Raw genomic sequence first — 18396 nt, 5'->3', positions numbered from 1 at the left:
ATACACTGTGGTCTACAAGTCGGGTCGTCTACATCAGGACGCCGACTGCCTGTCTCGTCATCCCGTCGATGTACCGGACGGCTTAGCGGATGTCGCACCGATCTGCGTTCTTTCGCTCTCTGCCTTGCAAGACATTGGCGCTGAACAACGACGCGATGAGTCGTTACGCCCCATCATCGAACGCCTCCTCTCTGATCCGTCTGACCCATCCCTTCACATGTTCGTACTACAAAATGGCATCCTGTATCACCGCAACATGCACTCCGACGGGCCCGAGCTCATAACCGTCATTCCGTCTCATCTGCGACAGATTGTACTGCAGCAACTGCACGGCGTTCCCACCGCTGGACACCTTGGCGTTACGCGGACCTATGACCGAATTCGGCGACGGTTTTTCTGGCCCCGTCTCAACCGCTCCGTTCGGCGCTATGTTGCCGCGTGTGAGTCGTGTCAACGCCGGAAAAGACCAGCTGTGCCTCCTGCCGGACTGCTGCAGCCTTTGGATATACCGGCCGACCCTTTTTTTCGCGTTGGCGTTGATCTTCTCGGATCATTCCCTATGTCGAATGACGGAAATAGGTGGATTGCCGTCACTACGGACTATACAACTCGCTATGCCATTACAGAGCCCTAACGACCAGCTGCGCTACAGACGTCGCTGATTTATTGCTTCACGACGTTATCTTGCACCACGGTGCCCCTCGTCAACTTCTCACCGACCGCGGCAGATACTTTCTTTCCAAAGTCATAGACGACCTACTTCGATCATGTGCTACTAAACACAAACTTACTACCGCTTACCATCCTCAAACTAATGGTCTTACCGAACGCCTGAACCACACATTAACTGACATGCTAGCAATGTATGTTTCCTCCGATCATCGCGACTGGGACATTGCTCTACCATTTGTCACGTTCGCCTACAATTCCTCGCGCCACGACACAGCTGGCTATTCACCCTTCTATCTCCTCTTCGGCCGTGGGCCAACTTTGCCTTTCGAGACACTCGTCTCGACTACGCTCGACTCGCCGACAGAGTACACTCGGGATGTCATAACCACAGCGACCCAAGCACGCCGGATTGCCCGCATTCGTCCTTCTGCTTCACAGACACGCCAGAAAAGCCGTTACGACCAGCGCCATCACGACGTGCATTACGAACCAGGACTCTTGTGCTAGTCTGGTATCCAACTCGGCGTGTTGGTCTTTCGGAGAAATTCCTCTCGCGATACTATGGCCCTTACCGCATCCTTCGCCAGGTGACCCCTGTCACATATGAAGTGTCTCCGCTAGATGCCACGGTGCCTTCACCTCTCTCTGACATCATCCACGTCAGCCGTCTCAAACCTTACCTTTCTCGGACAGATGAGCCGCACCAATAAGGTGCTTTTTCCGACGGGGGTGATGTCACAGTCGGTAATGTGTGAAGAAGAGGACTATGATGGTGGCCTGAGAGACGACGAGGAAGAAGGTAGTTTTTATCGCTGCTCTACGCTTGTTGGCCGAGCCATTAAAAGCCATCTGTAAATAGACGCACGCTTTTTCCTTCCCGTAACAATATGATTGCGTCGAGCCGTCTACTTGCGATGCTAAGTTCAGCACTACCGCGCCCCGCGACTTCTGCCGGCACGCCTAGGGACAAGCGCATACAACGCGCGCCAAGAAACTCCTCCGTAGTACCTAGGCAGAGTCGTATTTTCAAGGAGCAAAACTCTCCACATTTCCTCTCTCGCACCCGCTGTTATTCGCGCATGCGCGCAAACGTCCTTCGTCTCCGCAAGTGCAACTCCCCGCTGTACCTACAAGCTGTTGGAAATACGCTACGCTGGACGATCCCGATGTTAGTGCGATGCCGGGCCGACCCACGGTGGACGTGAAGCAGGCGTTAAGCACTCCCCATAGGTGGGCCGATCTCGAAGATAGTGCAATGACAGGCCGACCTGCGCCGAAGGTGAAGCAGGCGTTAAGCACTCTCCATGCGTGGGCCGGTGCCGAAGAAAGTGCAATGCCGGGCCGACCCGCGGCGGAGGTGAAGCAGGCGTTCAGCACTAGACTTACGTGGACCTACGGGTCCGCGTAATTTATAAGTGACACGTTCCACCAATTTAGAAGTGACACGTTCCTTTAGAAAAAGATTAAGTTAATGTTGCCTTGGTATTGAAATGGCTCTGCACGTTCGACCACGGTCATTTTCATGAACATGTCTGCGATAAGTCATTATACAATGAAAATCGACATTTACGCTTGTAAGTAGTTTGATTAGCTTTTTGTTGTTGATAATATGACTGCAATGTTATGTAGGCTATCTCTGTACAGAAATTCGATAGTTCCAGCATTTGATAATCCAACGATTTCATGCCGCAGAACGCACCACTCGTTGGGCGCGGTTGTTCATAGCACCTTATCCGGACTTCCCCCTCACTGGCAGGTGGAATATAGCAAGGTGATTGTGTTCGCCCCCCCCCCCCCCCCAATACGGACATAACGGTCCCATAAGACAGGGCATGGTGCAAGTAGCGAAACGTGACATTTGTTAGGGCGAGAAATGCCTAGCGCCCGGCCTTTGCCACAACTCGAGCGTACATGGCGAATTCCGCGCATCGTCCGCTACAGTGAGTCTCGAGGAGGCAGAAAAGACAATCCTTGCTGCCAAAGAAGTGGGTACGTAGTAAAGAAAAGCATTATTTACGTGGCCACTCTATAAAGAAATATTTAGCTTCAGCTGTAGTCTTGTAGGAATTTTCAGTGTGCAGCCGAAATTGCCCGCATACTAAACCGGGGGCGTAGGGAATATCCTACTGTAGCCACCACTTTTGACAGTGAAGGGACAAGTGTCCCTCTCCCGGTAAACGCGCCTATGTTTACAGTTTGTATTGCATTACGTGATGCATAGCGCGCACGGGGCACGCAGAACGACGAGGACAGGGCGCACCTTCTGCTGCGCAGGGAGATGTCGCCGTGCCATGCTCGGGATAACTCAGCACGCTTGTCACTCCCCCACCTCCATCGCGCGACCTTTCGCGTCACGTGAAGACCGCGACCTTGACACTCGGTTGCCTGCCGATGGCAAGTGTATACCGAGAGGGAATGAGAGGCCGCGTGGCGTGCATGTCGCCAGCACTCGCGTGTGGCGCACGGACCGGCCGGTCAGCTGGCTGCCAAGACGACGCCTGGTGAACGGGCCACAAGGGCAACGGCACAACTGAAACCGGTTGGCAGCCGCCTTCCTTCGCTTCATTCCGCACTGGGACAACGGCGCCGCATCGCAGTGGCCGAGAGCAGAGGGTGCTTGCATTCACTCCTCGTGACGCACGTGCTCCGCACAGCGTCTCGTTAGAATCGTGCAATGCTGAACCGCAGTCAGCTAGGAGTTATGACGCCGTACAGACGGGCCTCTACAGCATGATGTGTAACAGGGGCCTGCACTCTCTTCAAGTGAAGCAAACTTTTCCTTTTTGCTTCAGATCCCTTCTGTTTTGCACCTACACGAACACGCGCACGCACGCACGTACACACACGCGAAGCCGAAAATTGTTGCCGGCATAACGAGGCGACCGGTTTTCGGGCGCGTCTAACTTGCTGTCAGGCCGAGGAGGTATTGTACGTGGTGCGCAGCCGTGGAAATGCTTTGAACATAAGCTCTGCAAATTAAGGCTTGAGATTGGCGTTCCACTGGAAACTAGCTGCGCCCGCTGCGCCCGCTGCCTCACTCTCACCATCCAGTTATTCCGCCGAGGACATACCGTTCTATATAGCCTAAAGGCAAGTTTAATGTACGAACTTCGATAAGGCAAACACGAATACAACGATTTATCAGATATACCGAACTAAATTTTTAGACTGTTTCTCGCCGATACAGAATGCGCAACAAAGTAGAACAAATATCGTATATAAGGAAAGTATTTTTGTGCTGGATGCGACTTCGTTATAACGTGGTTCGAGTGGCATTAAAACCTTGGAATGACGCAAATCGTGGACTGGTATCCGGATCGACCCAACCATGCCTCTCAAGCTGCCTTCGGCCTCGGCCTGCGTTATAAACCTAGGTAAATCAAAGAGAGCCAGTTTTGATTTGCATAATTTATCGCATCTCTATTGGCGAGATGAAATCAAGGATCACTTACGCATGAACCCTTGCCCAATTTTATGACACAAACGGCTTTACGCAGAACTCTTTCTCTCCAGCCCGATTATCTCAAAGAATCGATTAACTAAATTAATAATGACATAATGCGTAAGCGCGACTGAACGAGGGCGTAGAAAGAAACAGACACACAAAAGATAGGGGGCGCATAGGGGCACACAGAGACAGCGCTGTCTCTGTGTGTCCCTATGCGCCTCCTATCCGCTGTGCGCATGCGCATACCCTCGCCCCAGCTCTATGGTGGTTAGAAGGGGGCACTGCGTATCTGCTCCTTGCGAGGGAGAGCAGGAAGAGCGATGAAATTTCCCCAACGCCGCTAGGGGCGCTGAAGCGTGCTTGTGTACAGTGAACAGGCAGTGGCAATACAGGGCCAGGAAATACCTCGCGTAAAAGAATATAAATACCTTGGTATATGGTTAAACGAAGGCAGTAGATATATGGAAACACAGGAAAAAACCATAATTAAGCAGAGAGCGCTATGGGGATAGAATAGGTAGGAGGTGCTCCGGGGTATGTGGAAAGGTGTAATGGTTTCAGGGGCTCACTTTTGGAAATGCCGTTGTTTGCTTGAAATCCGGGGTACAATCAAGACTCGACGGCAACCAAAAGTCAGTGAGACGCCTCGCATTGGAAGCTCAAGGGAAGACTACAAATGAAGCTATGCAGGATGATATGGGCTGGACTAGTTTTGAAGTGAGGGTAGCTCGCAGTAAAATTGATTAAGAAGAACGACTCAGGAATATGGAAGAAATTAAGTGGGCTGGGAGAATGTTGAGGTTCAGGAAAACCGTTGTACAGGAAAGACGTTGATTCACAGTGGAGAAAAAGAACTAGGAAGCTTGCCAGCAAGTATGCAACCTGTATGGTGAGCAACACAGCAACAAAGAACGTCACGTGGAAAGTCATGGCTGAAATAATCTCGTGGGTGGCGGCAATGGAAAAGAAACCTGCCATGAGTAACTACTTAAGAGGAAAAAACGAAATCAAGAAAGAAACAAGTTATGACAACTCAAAGGGAAGCTCATTACTTTTCGAATCGAGATCAGGATGCCTTAAAGCGAGATACGCACTATAACGCACCACGCACCTATAAAGCGAGATATAAGAACGAAGAAGAAGCATATGCTTGCTGCGGTAAAACTAGGGAAACGACGGAGGATGTTGTATTAAAACGCGAGGACATCTGCCCAGCGGTCGATTTAGGCACCACTGCCCTCGTTGAAGCCCTTGGGTTCAGCGAAGCAGGGGAAAAGTAAACATGTGCGCACAAGAGATAGATTAGTAAGAGGTGATTGGAAGATTGGTGGAAGAAAAGTATGGAAACGACAAAAGACGGAGACGTACAAAAGCAAAGTTCACAATAGGGGGTCAGGAAATTTGGTTGTGTTTTTTTCTTTTCTCCATTTTTTTTAAACCTAGGTAGGGCATTAGGCAGTATAATAGCAAGAGCTGGGTGGCGCAACCCACCGCTCCGTTCCAAAGGAGACGCTCATAACATCCATCCATCCATCCGTGCAACGGCGCTGCCCTTGCCAGTGTAGCGCCAGCGAGGTCTGCCGGGCAAGCGTAGGCGTGTGTAGGGCGCTTTTGTTTGCACGTAGATCGTGATCACTTGGAAGCTGGGAAGCGTCGCACATGTGCCACTGTGATTATTTTGTGATGCGTAGTGCGTGATATTGTGGTGTTCATGTGTTATGCATTAGATAAAGCGGCGTGCCCTCATGGCGTCGAGAGCGCTAACATGTTTTGTACACGGGTGCAGAAGCGGGTACAGAACGTGCAAACTCAAGGTGCCTCCCTTTTTAGACCGCCTAAAAACGCAGCTCGGCGTGAAATGTAGTCGCGACTCGTAAAACATCAAACGTACTGACAAGGAGTCTACAACACAGTGTGTGTCCTTGCGAACGGGACTTCGAATTGAAGTACATCGAAAGGACATTTCGGCATGTGATAAATGGGGAACTAATCACCGGAGAAGCAGCTGAATGCAATGCAGACAGCGTGTTCACGCAAATGTTTGATAGGGGACGCCTGTTGTACCCTGGAGATGAGTTAGCCACGCTCATTAAAGTGCTAGAAGATGCGTTCATGATGTTTGTTTTTTTCCAACAGAGAAGCTTTATGCTTTCAGCGAGCATGATTTTGTGCAGTTCAATTGAGCCGCTTAACACTCCGCCAGGTGGCATTCGAGCTCCATCGCAAAAAGCTCGCCGCAACAAATGAGCCAGTTTGTGGTGTTAACTAGGCTGCACTTTTTCACATTGAACAAGGACAATGCTTTGTAAATGGAGCTCCAGAAGCATTCGAAGTTAAGGAGAGTGAAGTAGAACACATACTTCACTCTATACTCACGCGCTATCTAACAAATGGTTAGCCGGTGAAAAAACTGTAGCGGAAAAAGATACAAATTTCCGGTCTGATGTGTGCATGTGGATTACTGTACTACGCAATAAAGTGTTCCCTCTCGTCTTGTGGACCTGTGCAACAAAAGCAATAATGGAAAATATTTAGTACGTGTTGAGGTTCGCCAAAGCGCCCACATGTATATCTGTCAATTTTTTTTTTACAAAGCTAAAGCTAAAGCGGATGCTAATAGTGAACTTACGCGGTGACGTTATACCCCGGTTTGTTGCGCGCAGCCCCGTCTTGTTTTTGTTTGTTTGCGTGTACGATTTTCTCTGCGCCCACTGACTACATTTGCGGCAGATGACCGAATGACAAAAGTTGATAGTCGGCGTTCCGGGTTGTTTGGGTTCGCAGTCCAGGCTCGCTTGCGCTAACACCATGCAAGAATTTTGGTAAAAAGCAACTCGTCCAGAGTGGCCTTCAAATGTGTTCTTCCTCCCTTTTTTAAATCGCATGGCTAAACATACGCGCTCCGGTGTTGTAAATAACGCATCTTTCCATTATCTGCTCTCCGAAGAAGGGTCACCCTCTGAATAATTCATCTATGAGCTGCAAACACTTCGTGATGTATGCACCGCGTTTTACATTAAAATTCAAATGCGACCTAAAATGAAAGCGAAGCGCGTGCTAGCTGCCGTGCGCCGCCCCCTTCAAAAGCCGCGAAAGCTGGACACCAGCTGCAAGTAGCGCCATCTGCAACTTTCGGCTCCCACCCGCCACATTCATCCTTCTAGCCACCATAGCTTCGGCGCGCTAGCCGTGTCCGCCAAGTTGCCGTTACAGCGGCGGTTCCCGGCATAGAGTTAGTAGAACAACTCTAGAGGAAAAGCTGGGCCGGAAAAGTGGGAACCTGTGGGACGCCGCCGGCGCCGCCCTGTTGCTACTGGTCATTGTGGCCAGCGCAATTACTATTGAAAGAGCTGAAAATAAGTACAGGTCACCTTATGCTTTGTCATCTAAAAATGCATACCTGATGGCTTTATGAAGGTGGTGCGTTAATATTACGTTTGCAGAAAGCGATCGCTAAGTCCGTGACTTATGTAAATCCCGATGCACGCATTCATGCTATAAAGGATGAAGCGAATTTCGGTTTCGAATCTGTTTTTTGGATGCGTAGTAGTTTTGTACAGTTTAGGTTTGACATGCGATCGCGCGTCGACATCGGACGCTATGGCACACTCGTGCCTTAGCCCCGAAGTGCTCTGGCATATACCTTCACATGTAAGTAAACGAATGTATCTCCTTGTTAAGAATATCACGCGATATAAGGCAGCTCTTGTGGTGCATCACAATCGTTTGAGAAGCGTCACAGTAGAGCATTTTTCTACATGCGGAGCGGTGTTTTTATTTGCAGGTTTCCCTTCAGTAGGAAATTGCAGGACAGGTGGACCAGCGCACCGGAATCATACTGGCGAAGCCACAAGCAACTCAAAAAATCTGTTTAATTGTTGCACTTTGAACAATCATGCTTCTACAAAGGCCACAGCAGAAAAACAGCCTGATGCCGAGTATTTCTGTGCCACGAAGTAATCAAGAGGCGAGTGCCTAATGCGGACGAAATCGAGTGCATCGAGACTTAGAACGACAGAAAGCTGAGCTAGTTGGTAAGGATTCATTATGCAAAACATAGGTGAGGCGTGCAGACAGGACACAAGAGTAGAGAAGTGGGCGGCGCTCGTGTTGTTTGCTTGTAAATACTCTACTCTTGTGTCCTGTCTGCACGCCTCACCTCCGTTTTGCATAACGAGTGCATCAACCCACATATTAATAGCGTAGGCGTTTTATTAACTGTGCAATATTTTCAACACTTCCTTGCATGCCATTTCATGTGGAATATCTTTTCTGGTCACAAATTTGTGCAGCGAATCTATTTGCATGATCGACTCCGGGCCTGTGGGACCGTTCACTTGCACTTGATGCTGAGTCTTTTACATGTATCCATAAACTGCAGATATGCACATCAGATCCCTGCGAGCATTTTCAGAATTCAATTATTTTAAACAACAGGCACATATGCAATACTGACATAATCTCAAATACCACTAAGCAGCTGGGACACATCTTTGTTGACCATACTCGCAGGGAAAATAAGTACATCATGTGGACAGCTCCAGCTCATTTTCCTTAAATCAGTGTGTACGAGGGGTAAGCAAAAATAATTTTTTTCTCGCGCACCGATTACATTGCTGTATAAGCAAGAGAACCCACCATGTTAGTGTAACGTATCTTGTACATCACACTAATATGTGCTTTAATTTACCAAGTGAGATGAGTTACTTTTATGGCTCGTTCAGTCATATCACACTACAAGCTGCATTCATCAATCTTCAATTGGATTTTGCAAATCATTAATGAAACGTTTCCCTTTTATGCAGATATGCAATGGCAAGCCCTTCCGTGTGTTCCAAAGGTAAAATTTAAGCTCTAAATTAAAGAAGACATTTCTAGTCAGAAACAAGCAAAAATGGTGAATGCAGAGTATCAGAAGCCCAAGGTACAGAAATCATGAGAAGTGTCGAATGATTTTAAGGAAAGAGTCATATTTGAAAATGAAAGACTCTTTAGTGGAGGTCAAGCAAGTCAATATAGGTAGAATACTCTGCAAAATTATGCGAGTGAGGGGATGTCAAACAATGGGTCAGAAAATGAATTGTTTTTCTGCAAAACAAAAGCTGATTGCCATTACATAAGTCACTTTAGCATCATGAGACTGCTGCTTGATAAATTCAGAAATAAACAAAAAACACAAGACACGCAAAAATAAAAAAAAACAATTGAATGATGCTCTCTCCACACTGGGATAAATAAAAACAAACACATCACATCTAATGTGGACATATCAGACGCCTTGTGAAACACTAAAGCAAAAACTCAGTTTCGAGCTATGGCACTTGCCGCATAGATGTGGGGGGCCTTGCACTAATAGTGATAGTTACCACTGCATTTAGAAATTGAAAGCATTCATGCAGACAAGGATGATTCTTTATATTTTGGCTACCACTTCAAATGCCTCCACCAAGTGTTACAATGCTGCACGCAGCCATACTAAGGATCTCGCAGCAACACTTGGAGGTAAAAAGCAGAAGCAGTCAAAGTGCTGGTGTGTACTGGACACTATGTTTGAAAACTTTTAGGCAAGAAGAGTGCAAGAAGCAGACATAACAACTGCATTTATTTCCATAATTCCCCATTTGAATTGCTTTTTCTTTTTGCTTAGGCAATGCCTACACCTAGCCACAGCAACTCCCTCATACAGACTCCGCAAGCCAAGAGGCCGTGGAGGCAAATGCAGGTAAGAGGCAAGAAGCAATAGCACTGGTATCGACATTCATCTAATTTCTTTCTTTTTCTTTCGTTTAGGCAGCCAGCACACCTCGAACAGCCACCTTGACTGCAGGTGTGTCACCCTAGTCGCCAAGAAAACATTTGAGGGAAAGCCACAGGCAATGTGAACAGCGCACTTGCGCACAAAGATGCCGCGGAGGCACGTGCAGGTCAGAGGCAAGAAGCAATGGCACCGGTGTCGGCATTCACCCAATTTCTTTTTCTTACACTGAGGCAGCCAGCACACCTCGAACAGCCACTTTGACAGCGGGTGTGTCAGTAGATTCCTGTTGTACATATGCTCATAATAAACTTCAGTAAACTTGAACTTGATAATAAACTTGAAGGCAAATGGGACATTGATGCATTGTTTTTTTGAACATTTATTGTACACATACAATATATGTTATACTTTGCAGTGCTACAGAGCGTATTTTGATGCTTCCCCTATATTTTGCACCTTTAATTATGTATGTGTTGTGTGGCCCTCAATGCAGTTCATGTTGTGGCAGCTGCTTTGTCTGTGTATCGCACATTGGCTTAAGCTCGTGATATCCACATACTTCTCTCACATATACAAAATAAAGTTATATGTAGTCCTCAGTGTTACAACAAAAAATGAAAGTAAACAATCCGATCGTGGAATTGTGTTTATTACAGCAATTCCTATGGCAGTTATTGACAAGCTAACAACTTGAACTGGTCAATCCGTCCATAGTCTTCGGTATTTTTCAAAAATAAAGGAGGCTATGGTCCGACGTGGCAAGGAATTGTATGTATACATAAAAAAAAGGGGGGGGGTGGTATAGGATTAGGGCGGTACGAAAAAATGTACCAACACCATCCTCTAGACCCATTCCGTTAAGGTACTGTAACAAAGCGTATTATGTATAAAGTTCATACAACCAACTCTGATGTTACTACACACGCCAGGCAACGCGAGCTACATTTGCCATGACGCATTCGCGACTGCACCGGATGCCCTCCATATTATTCTCGTTAATCGTGCTCACTGCACCGAGGCAAAAGAAAGATCATGGGCGCAGGTGCCTTTAAAGTATCTCGACCTTGCGAGGCACTGCTGCGCGTGCCAGGGGAGCTGTCCGTGCGAACACTCCCTGGCACACACCTGCCTCGGCGGCCCCAACCTACGTACCGTTCTGCTTTGAGCTTTGATCCCCCCACTGTCCCTTGGGCGCCCTGGAGTTCCTGCGCCACCTGCTTTATTATATAATCTCAGGTGCTCTCCTGAGACCTCCGTTTGTCGGTTACATGTGCCCTACAGCTGGATCCGTACTTATAATGAAAAAAAACCCGATCTATCATCGCGACGATAGATCGCGAAAGCGGCTTTTGCAACATACCGCACCCGTGCGAAGAGAATTACGGAACGCCAATGAGGAATCTGACCACAGCTTCGAGCTCCTAACCTCGTCGAGTGACACTCCTGCAACAGGCGTGACCGCTGAAAACCGCATACCGCCGGAAACTTCAACAGGATCATCCCTCGATTGCATAATTGCCACCTGCACGGCCAACATGGACCACGCCCACACCGTCCCGCAATATGGAATAAAGAACCAACTTACAAAGCCCCAACACACGGCTGCGCGCACACATCACGACACTACAATCGAGACGCCATGCTGCTACGCTGCTACGGTTGCCGGATTAAAACTGACTACTGCGACCAAGTCTAGCAAGCGTCTCAGGAGCTGGCAAGCTCGGCACGTAGAAACATGGCGGCGCTCTTGCAGTTCCCGATTTCAACGCATGGGCCCTATGGGTAGCTTGTCCTCTAGAGTCAGTATAGTGACTCTATGGTTCCCGGAGATCGAGCTAAGCACAACGGGCGAGCTGGGGGCGAGGCACGGGAAGGCACCTCGACCCCCACACACAGTAGCAGATTGAAATCGTCATCGGCTATGCATTTCAATACGTGTCTGACTTTCTGCGCTTCAGGAACGTCAGTGTTGACCTTGCGGCACAGAGCCAACACGTCCTGGGCGCGAATTGGGAGTTATTTCTTGGCCGCTAGTTGTCATCCGAAAGGTTTTCCAAACAGTTCGCGTAATTTCTGCTTACAGACGTCCCAACTTGTAAAAGCTTCCTCATGCGTCTCGAACCAGAGTCGCACAGTGTCCCGTAAGTAGAAGATGACATTCTCAAGCATTATCGTCGGGTCCAATTTGTTATTGTTGCTGACGCGCTCATACATAGCCAGCCACTCATCGACGTCCACGCCGCTTGTGCAATTGAAACTCCCGGGATCACGAGGATGCAAGAGAATGACCGGTGACGGGCATTGTTCACAATGGGTCGCTTGGTTGGTCATTGTGGTGGCAGCCACCACAATGCTGCCACGAATTGTGGTGGCAGATTCAGTTTTCGGGGTTGTAGCGAGATTACCCCACACTTCCACCAAAGGTGTTAGGGGGAGGATCTATATACAAGGATATATTCACAAGGCAAGACAAACAACGCTGCAGCAATGGTGGGGCTAGCGCTTGCACATCAGATAGCCGCACCGTCGTCGTCGACATCGTCCAAGCACCGACCACAGGCCACGCGAACAAAGCATTAAGACTGGAGACTATTTACAAAGTATATTTACAAAGGGTAACTGCAGCGCTGGCCAGTTCAGCCGACAGCTCGAGAGCCAGAGAGCGGTTGTCCGGCAGTGTCGTGACGCGAAGAATTATGTGCAAAAGTGACATAGAATCGGCTAAGGTCCTAATCAGTATGGTAGGATGAGACGTACTTTGCAAGCATGTCCTTTAGGGTACTATTCAGACGTTCAGTGAGACCATTATTCTGTGGATAGTAATACGTAGTCAGCTTCTGTTTGGGGGAAGAGGACTCCAGGATGTCGGTGATGGCTTGAGAGAGAAATGTCTGACCACGATCTGTGAGCTGTTGGTGTGGAGCACCATGCTGCAGAATCACGTCGCGCGTAAAAGAAAATCGGTGACATCTTTGACGTTGCTTGTTGGAAGCGCTCTGGTGATGGCGTAGCGCGTGGAGTAATCTGTCGCCACAGCGACCCACTTGTTCCCAGACGTGGATAACGGGAAAGGGCCAAGTAAGTCCAAGCCAACGCGAAAGAACGGCTCCGAAGGAATGTCTAGCGGTTGAAGGCACCCGGCAGGGAGCGTCAGCTGTGTTTTTCGGCGCTGACATTTTTCGCACGCCGCAACGTATTTCCGGACGTAGCGGGCAAGGCCTGGCCAATAGAAGCGTCGGCGAATCCGGTCGTGCCGGAGACGTCAAGGTGACCTGCCGTTGGTGAATTGTGAAATTCTTGTAGAACTGCTGATCGGAGGTGCTAAGGAATGACGAGAAGTAGGGCAGGACCGTCGGGGCGTACCATGTGGCGCTATAATACACCATCCAGAACAAACAGGTGAAGGGACGAATCAGAAGATTCCAAGCCATCAATGATGGCGCGCAAAGTGGCATCACGGCGTTGCTCGTCGGCAACGTGTAGCAGCTGAGAACCGGAGAAAACGCAAGCGTCGGAATCGGGGTCAGGGTCGGCGGGTGGTTCGTCCACTGGATAGCCTGATAAAGAGCCTGCGTCTCGATGTAATCGGCCCGACTTGTACACTACTGCATAGGAATATTTTTGAAGTCGCAGAGCCCAGCGACCAAGCCGGCCGGTAGGATCCTTGAGTGAGGAAAGCCAGCAGAGCGCGTGGTGGTCTGTGTTTACAGAGAAATGCGTTCCATACAAGTATGGGCGGAATTTGAAAACCGCCAAGACGAGAGTCAGGCATTCACGATCAGTAATCGAATAGTTGCGCTCCGCTACTATGAGGAGGAGGCTAGCGTTGTTAGGATCGGCCTGCAGCTATTCCAGCCCGCTGCAGGTGCGTCAATCCACCCGCGGTGGGGGCGCCCTTCATAGAACCAGCGAGGACCGCGCTAACCAACCGTGAACTTCCTTTGGAGAACTTCACTACGGCGGCGTTCATCCACCAAGCACCTCATTCGGAGAACAGGAGAAAGGCAGCTCTGGAATTTAGAGGCGCCGGCTGGTGTCTGGCGTGACCACCTAACTACGAGGACGCAGGACAATGGATACCACGACGACTGCGCTGCAAAGGTCGTCTGCCCTCGAGAGAGCACTGAAACCTGTGCGGCACGTGTGTGTGAGCCCTCCTCCTCCAAAAGGCGGGTAGTCTACTATGACGTCGAACGATGACGTCGAATGGAGGAGTTGTCGGCTGCTAGCGTGTGCTCGTCGTCGTGCTCTGTGCTCGTCAATGTACTCGTGAGCTGTGTGCTCGTTTGCTGTATGCTTCGTCTTGCGGGCTCTATTTGGGAGTCACGCTAGACTGTGTAAATGTATTCCATGTTCAAATGTAAATAATGTAAATAAACCCTGTTCACCCAGTTCCTCCCAAGTTCCTCTCTACGACCTTCAACTCCTTCAAATGGTGGCAGCGGCGAGATCGTCCGACAAATCTTACAGCGTACGCGATAACGCGATCTTGACCCTGGAGTGTGTACTGAAAACAAAGTGTAGTGCATGCATGAACTAGCTTCTGCTGCCTGCTTCAGATGGAAAGTGCTTAAATGCTGCCGTTTTCACAAAATATTGCGAGTTCGCTGGCCTTCTCTACCCTTCACTGAAGCTTTTTGTGTTTATCAGGGAACTTGAAGACATTTTCACTGACTGCTTTTGGAAGAGTTCGCTACACCGAGACAGCATTGTTGATGTGTTGGCAGTCAGCAACAGGAGCAACATTGGTGGTGTTGGTTGTGGTGAACATTGCAAGGTATTAACCGCGAAGTTCATCGGTTTTTACGTCGTCACACAAATGCATTTCTACATCAAGGGTCTGAATGAGTGTCATGATGAGAAACGAAGTGCACGGCAGCAACTGAAGTTAAGTCGATTATAAATGGCTGCAGCGCCATAAACGTATGCTTCCATTCTTGTGCCTATTCTAACGCACTGTGTTAATTCTTGAATTACTGTGCAAATAAGAAGCTGTTTTTGAACAATCTGAGTAAATAACTTGTGCTTTTGTTCCCACGTCGGATGACTACAACCTGGGAGAAATGGGAAGCAAGATGTGTACACTAAATTGTATTTCTTCAATGCCACCCGTAATCCCAAGGTAGAGTGAGGACCCAAAACATTTGAGTGGTGTATTGGCAAAAGTAATTATGTATTCAAAACTAGTCTATCTTGTCGGGTCTGCGACAAGTTATCATATCCGAGCTGCGGTGACAGCAAAGTAGCAGCGGGTAAAAGCTAGCAGAGAAAGAGTGATCATGTAATCGTTGTCTACTCAGTATATATGGAAGTGAGCCGCAGTTTTTAACGTGTATAGACATGTAACTATAAAACGATGCTAAGGTTTTCTTTTTTTGATCGAATAGTGTTTTACACGCCAGCCCGGCCAGTTGCGTGCACGGAACTGCTGAAATAAAGGGATTGTACAGTGTGCACGTATTCAGTCATTTTGCACAGAGAACAGGAAATATGATATAATGCCTGATGGGTGCACGGCAATGACCCCCTGGCCATTCATACGTGACACGTTTCCGAGCGCGCCCAAGAGCAGACAGCGGTGCCGGTTACTGTAACAGCTCCATTTGCGTACAGGCTCCCTGCAATGGTCAGGCGGCGCGGCGATCGGCTCAGCCGTCAGCGCCACCGTGTCAGTTGCGCGAAACACCGAGGCGGCCGCTCCTACAGAGGCATGCTTTTGCGGCACTCGTTTGAAAGCTTTCGGACGTTCTAAATTGCGGTTTTAAGGCTATCGAAAACGTGGAGGCCCATTTTGGAGCACCGACGCTTGAGAAAGGACGTGAAATCTTTTACTACAACCACGTATACCGTGTCAAAGAAGTAAACAGCACGGACATTCCAGTGAGGTGCTTAAATTAAATTGTGGTGTTTTAGGTGCCAAAACTACGATCTGATTAGGAGGCACGCCGTGGTGGGAGACTCCGGAATAATTTGGACCACCTGGGGTTCTTTAACGTGGACCTAAATCTAATTACACGGGTGTTTTAGTATTACGACCCCATCGAAATTCCGCCGCGGTGGCCGGGATTTATTCCCGCGACCTCGCGCCCAGCAGCCCAACACCGTAGTCACTAAGCAACCACCGCAGGTAGCGAAGTATTTTTCACAACAAAGTAAGTATGCTTACGACGTCGATTTCGAAGTGCGTTGACAAATCATTATTTTATGCCACTTAAGTGAGCAAATACGGCCGTGGACGTCTTTGAACTGTCATTTGTCGCTTCCTTACTTGGAGCGTGCCTTGCACCTCACATTGTAGAGGTTTTGGGGAATTGGCAGGTAAGTGCTTTTTTCTCCGTTGACGAAGTGCCTCGAGCATATTCTGGTATTGTCGTTCGGGCTCGAATGTCAGAAGGTATTACCGCTGAAGAATCATAGAGAGCAATCAGCTGAGACTAAACAACTTGAAGATTGAGCAAATATGCTCTTGTGTGCGCGAGGGAAATGATAATTTTCGAATACTCGTTGTGTTCTGCAGTGCACTGCAACCTTAGTTCTGTTGTTCTAAGCGCGAGAAAACATCGGCACGAATGAGCTCGGTACCAGCATTCGCGTCTTGATCTTGGCGCAGGAGGAAGCAAGCGCATGCAAAGCTCCAGCACGGAGCGCTTACGAAGCTAGATTTGACACCTAACAACCACTGCGAGTTTGTTTTGGAGCAAGAAGAGCTAAACAACTATCAAAACTGATTTACAACAGCAGGAATCAGTTCACGCATTTTCATGCAGTTGACGCTTTATTGTGTCTTTTTACAGATGCCGCTCCTGGCTCTTTTTCATTTCTTTTTCTTGTTTTTGCACTTACGTTTTAGTTCGTTTAGCAGAAATTCGCAAGACCGACACGAACCGCGACGATCCACTTCAGCCGCCGGGTTGCTTCCCCCGGTTTCGAAGGGAAGCGGCACAATTTGATGCCGACACCCCCTTCGCGGTTGTGACAGTTCTTAACGCAGCAGTATCTGCGCTTGTTCTTTTTGTTCACACTTCTCACAAAGGAGCTGCCAAGAGGCCGCGGGGAATCTATTGGAAAATCGGAAAAGCAGGCTTGCAGGCGTGCCTGAGAGCACCGCGGCCACTGGTGAAATGACGGTGACGGCCTACCCGCGGATGCTCACCGCCGCTGCCAGGTGGCGCGACATGTACAGGCAAACTGCATTGCAGGGTGCCCATAGCACTGAGGTAATCAGTGAAGCTGTTTTAAATATACTTCGGGCACCTCCCATTAACGAGCGCATCCGTGCAGACGCGATTTCCTTACGAACAGCTGAAAAACATAGCTGCACTACAGTGAACTCGATAAACCAACGCGCCCCATTTTTGTTCCTTTATATAGCTTCGTGCTGATACACGGGACATGCCAACATTTCTTCATTCTGCGTGCGTATATGAGCGTCGTTTTGCTTTCTTCCGAAGCTAGCGAGTCTCTCGTAAGAAACCCCATGCAGTACGCTGCGACGCTGCAGGGCGGCCGGCGTCATGAGCGGTCGACGCCAGTGCCGCATCATTTTACGCTGAAAGGCCCGCTCCCAGGAGGCCGCTCGCGCCACTAGAAAGCTTGCTAGTTCTCTGTATCGGAAACAAAGCACTGGCGTGTGCTTCGGACCAACTGCGCATGCGCTACTTCGCCTGCGGCACCGCCGCCGCTAGAGAATGCCCTCCCGAGTTCACGCTTTCTTTTTGAAGAATGAGCCACGCAAGCGGCGGAAATGCTTCGTCTATGGACCATACTTCGCCTGCCGCTGCTCCTAAACGAGCTGCCCGAGTAAAGGCTCAGCGCTGCCTACGACAGCACCCTGTCGTTCAGAATCAAATTAGTTGCCACAATATATCGGAAATTCAAAACAGCTGAACAGTTGCGCTCAAAATTCGCGTTAGGGAGTGTCGCCATCGTCTGTGAAATATTATATATATATATATATATATATATATATATATATATATATATATATATATAGGAGCTGCTGAGGTAAAGCTTCCTCATAAGTGCGGAACTGGACACCGAGTAGAACGCGGCGCTGTCGTAGCGGGTGAGCAGCGAAGAGGACATTGCGCGTGCTTGCAGACGCCCTGAGGTAAGAGGAAGAAGAAGTATATCTTCGCAGTTGCTGTCCGAGCAGGCATCACCGAGCACCTCACGATTACCAAAATGGCACAGGTAGGCGGCGGTCCCTAACGTACGTGACATATGTCGTCATAAAAGCCGTATTTACCTGAATGTGGCAGCAATGCGTCACATTTTGTATATAGCGCATCATCTTGATGCGACGTGCTGAGTGTTACAGCCAAACGCGACTGCTGCATTTCGACCCACACGGGTCTAGCATTAAATTGATGGCCCTTTCTTGGGATGCACGATGCGATACAGCATCGCGCGTTCAGGTAAACGCGGCTATAGACTTCTCGCGGAGCGGTTTGCTCCAGAGGTTGTTGCGTCTAGAGGTGGCGTTTGGGCCAGGAATCAAGCAAGCGCATTGACGAGT

General features: G+C 48.9%; 2 protein-coding genes across 11 annotated transcripts in view; one reads left to right on the top strand and one right to left on the bottom strand.

Moving 5' to 3' along the window:
* LOC139047667 (arginine and glutamate-rich protein 1-B-like) overlaps window positions 1–18396 on the bottom strand; it is a 90105-nt gene that overhangs the window by 20951 nt on the left and 50758 nt on the right. The gene's annotated exons all lie outside the window — the stretch shown is intronic.
* Window positions 17948–18396, top strand: part of LOC139047665 (uncharacterized) — a 63456-nt gene continuing 63007 nt past the window's right edge. For 9 of the 10 annotated variants that reach the window (XM_070521545.1, XM_070521553.1, XM_070521548.1 and 6 more), the window contains exon 1: window positions 17948–18071. In XM_070521545.1, the coding sequence (XP_070377646.1) occupies window positions 18063–18071 (9 nt within the window). In that variant the 5' untranslated portion in view covers window positions 17948–18062. The remainder of the gene's footprint in view (window positions 18072–18396) is intronic. The other variant, XM_070521546.1, reaches the window with a different exon arrangement.

The sequence above is a fragment of the Dermacentor albipictus genome, chromosome 7 (genome assembly GCF_038994185.2).
Source record: "Dermacentor albipictus isolate Rhodes 1998 colony chromosome 7, USDA_Dalb.pri_finalv2, whole genome shotgun sequence".
Lineage (NCBI taxonomy): Eukaryota > Metazoa > Arthropoda > Arachnida > Ixodida > Ixodidae > Dermacentor > Dermacentor albipictus.
Note: the sequence above shows the minus strand (reverse complement) of the source record. Positions and strands in the feature narration are given on the sequence as shown.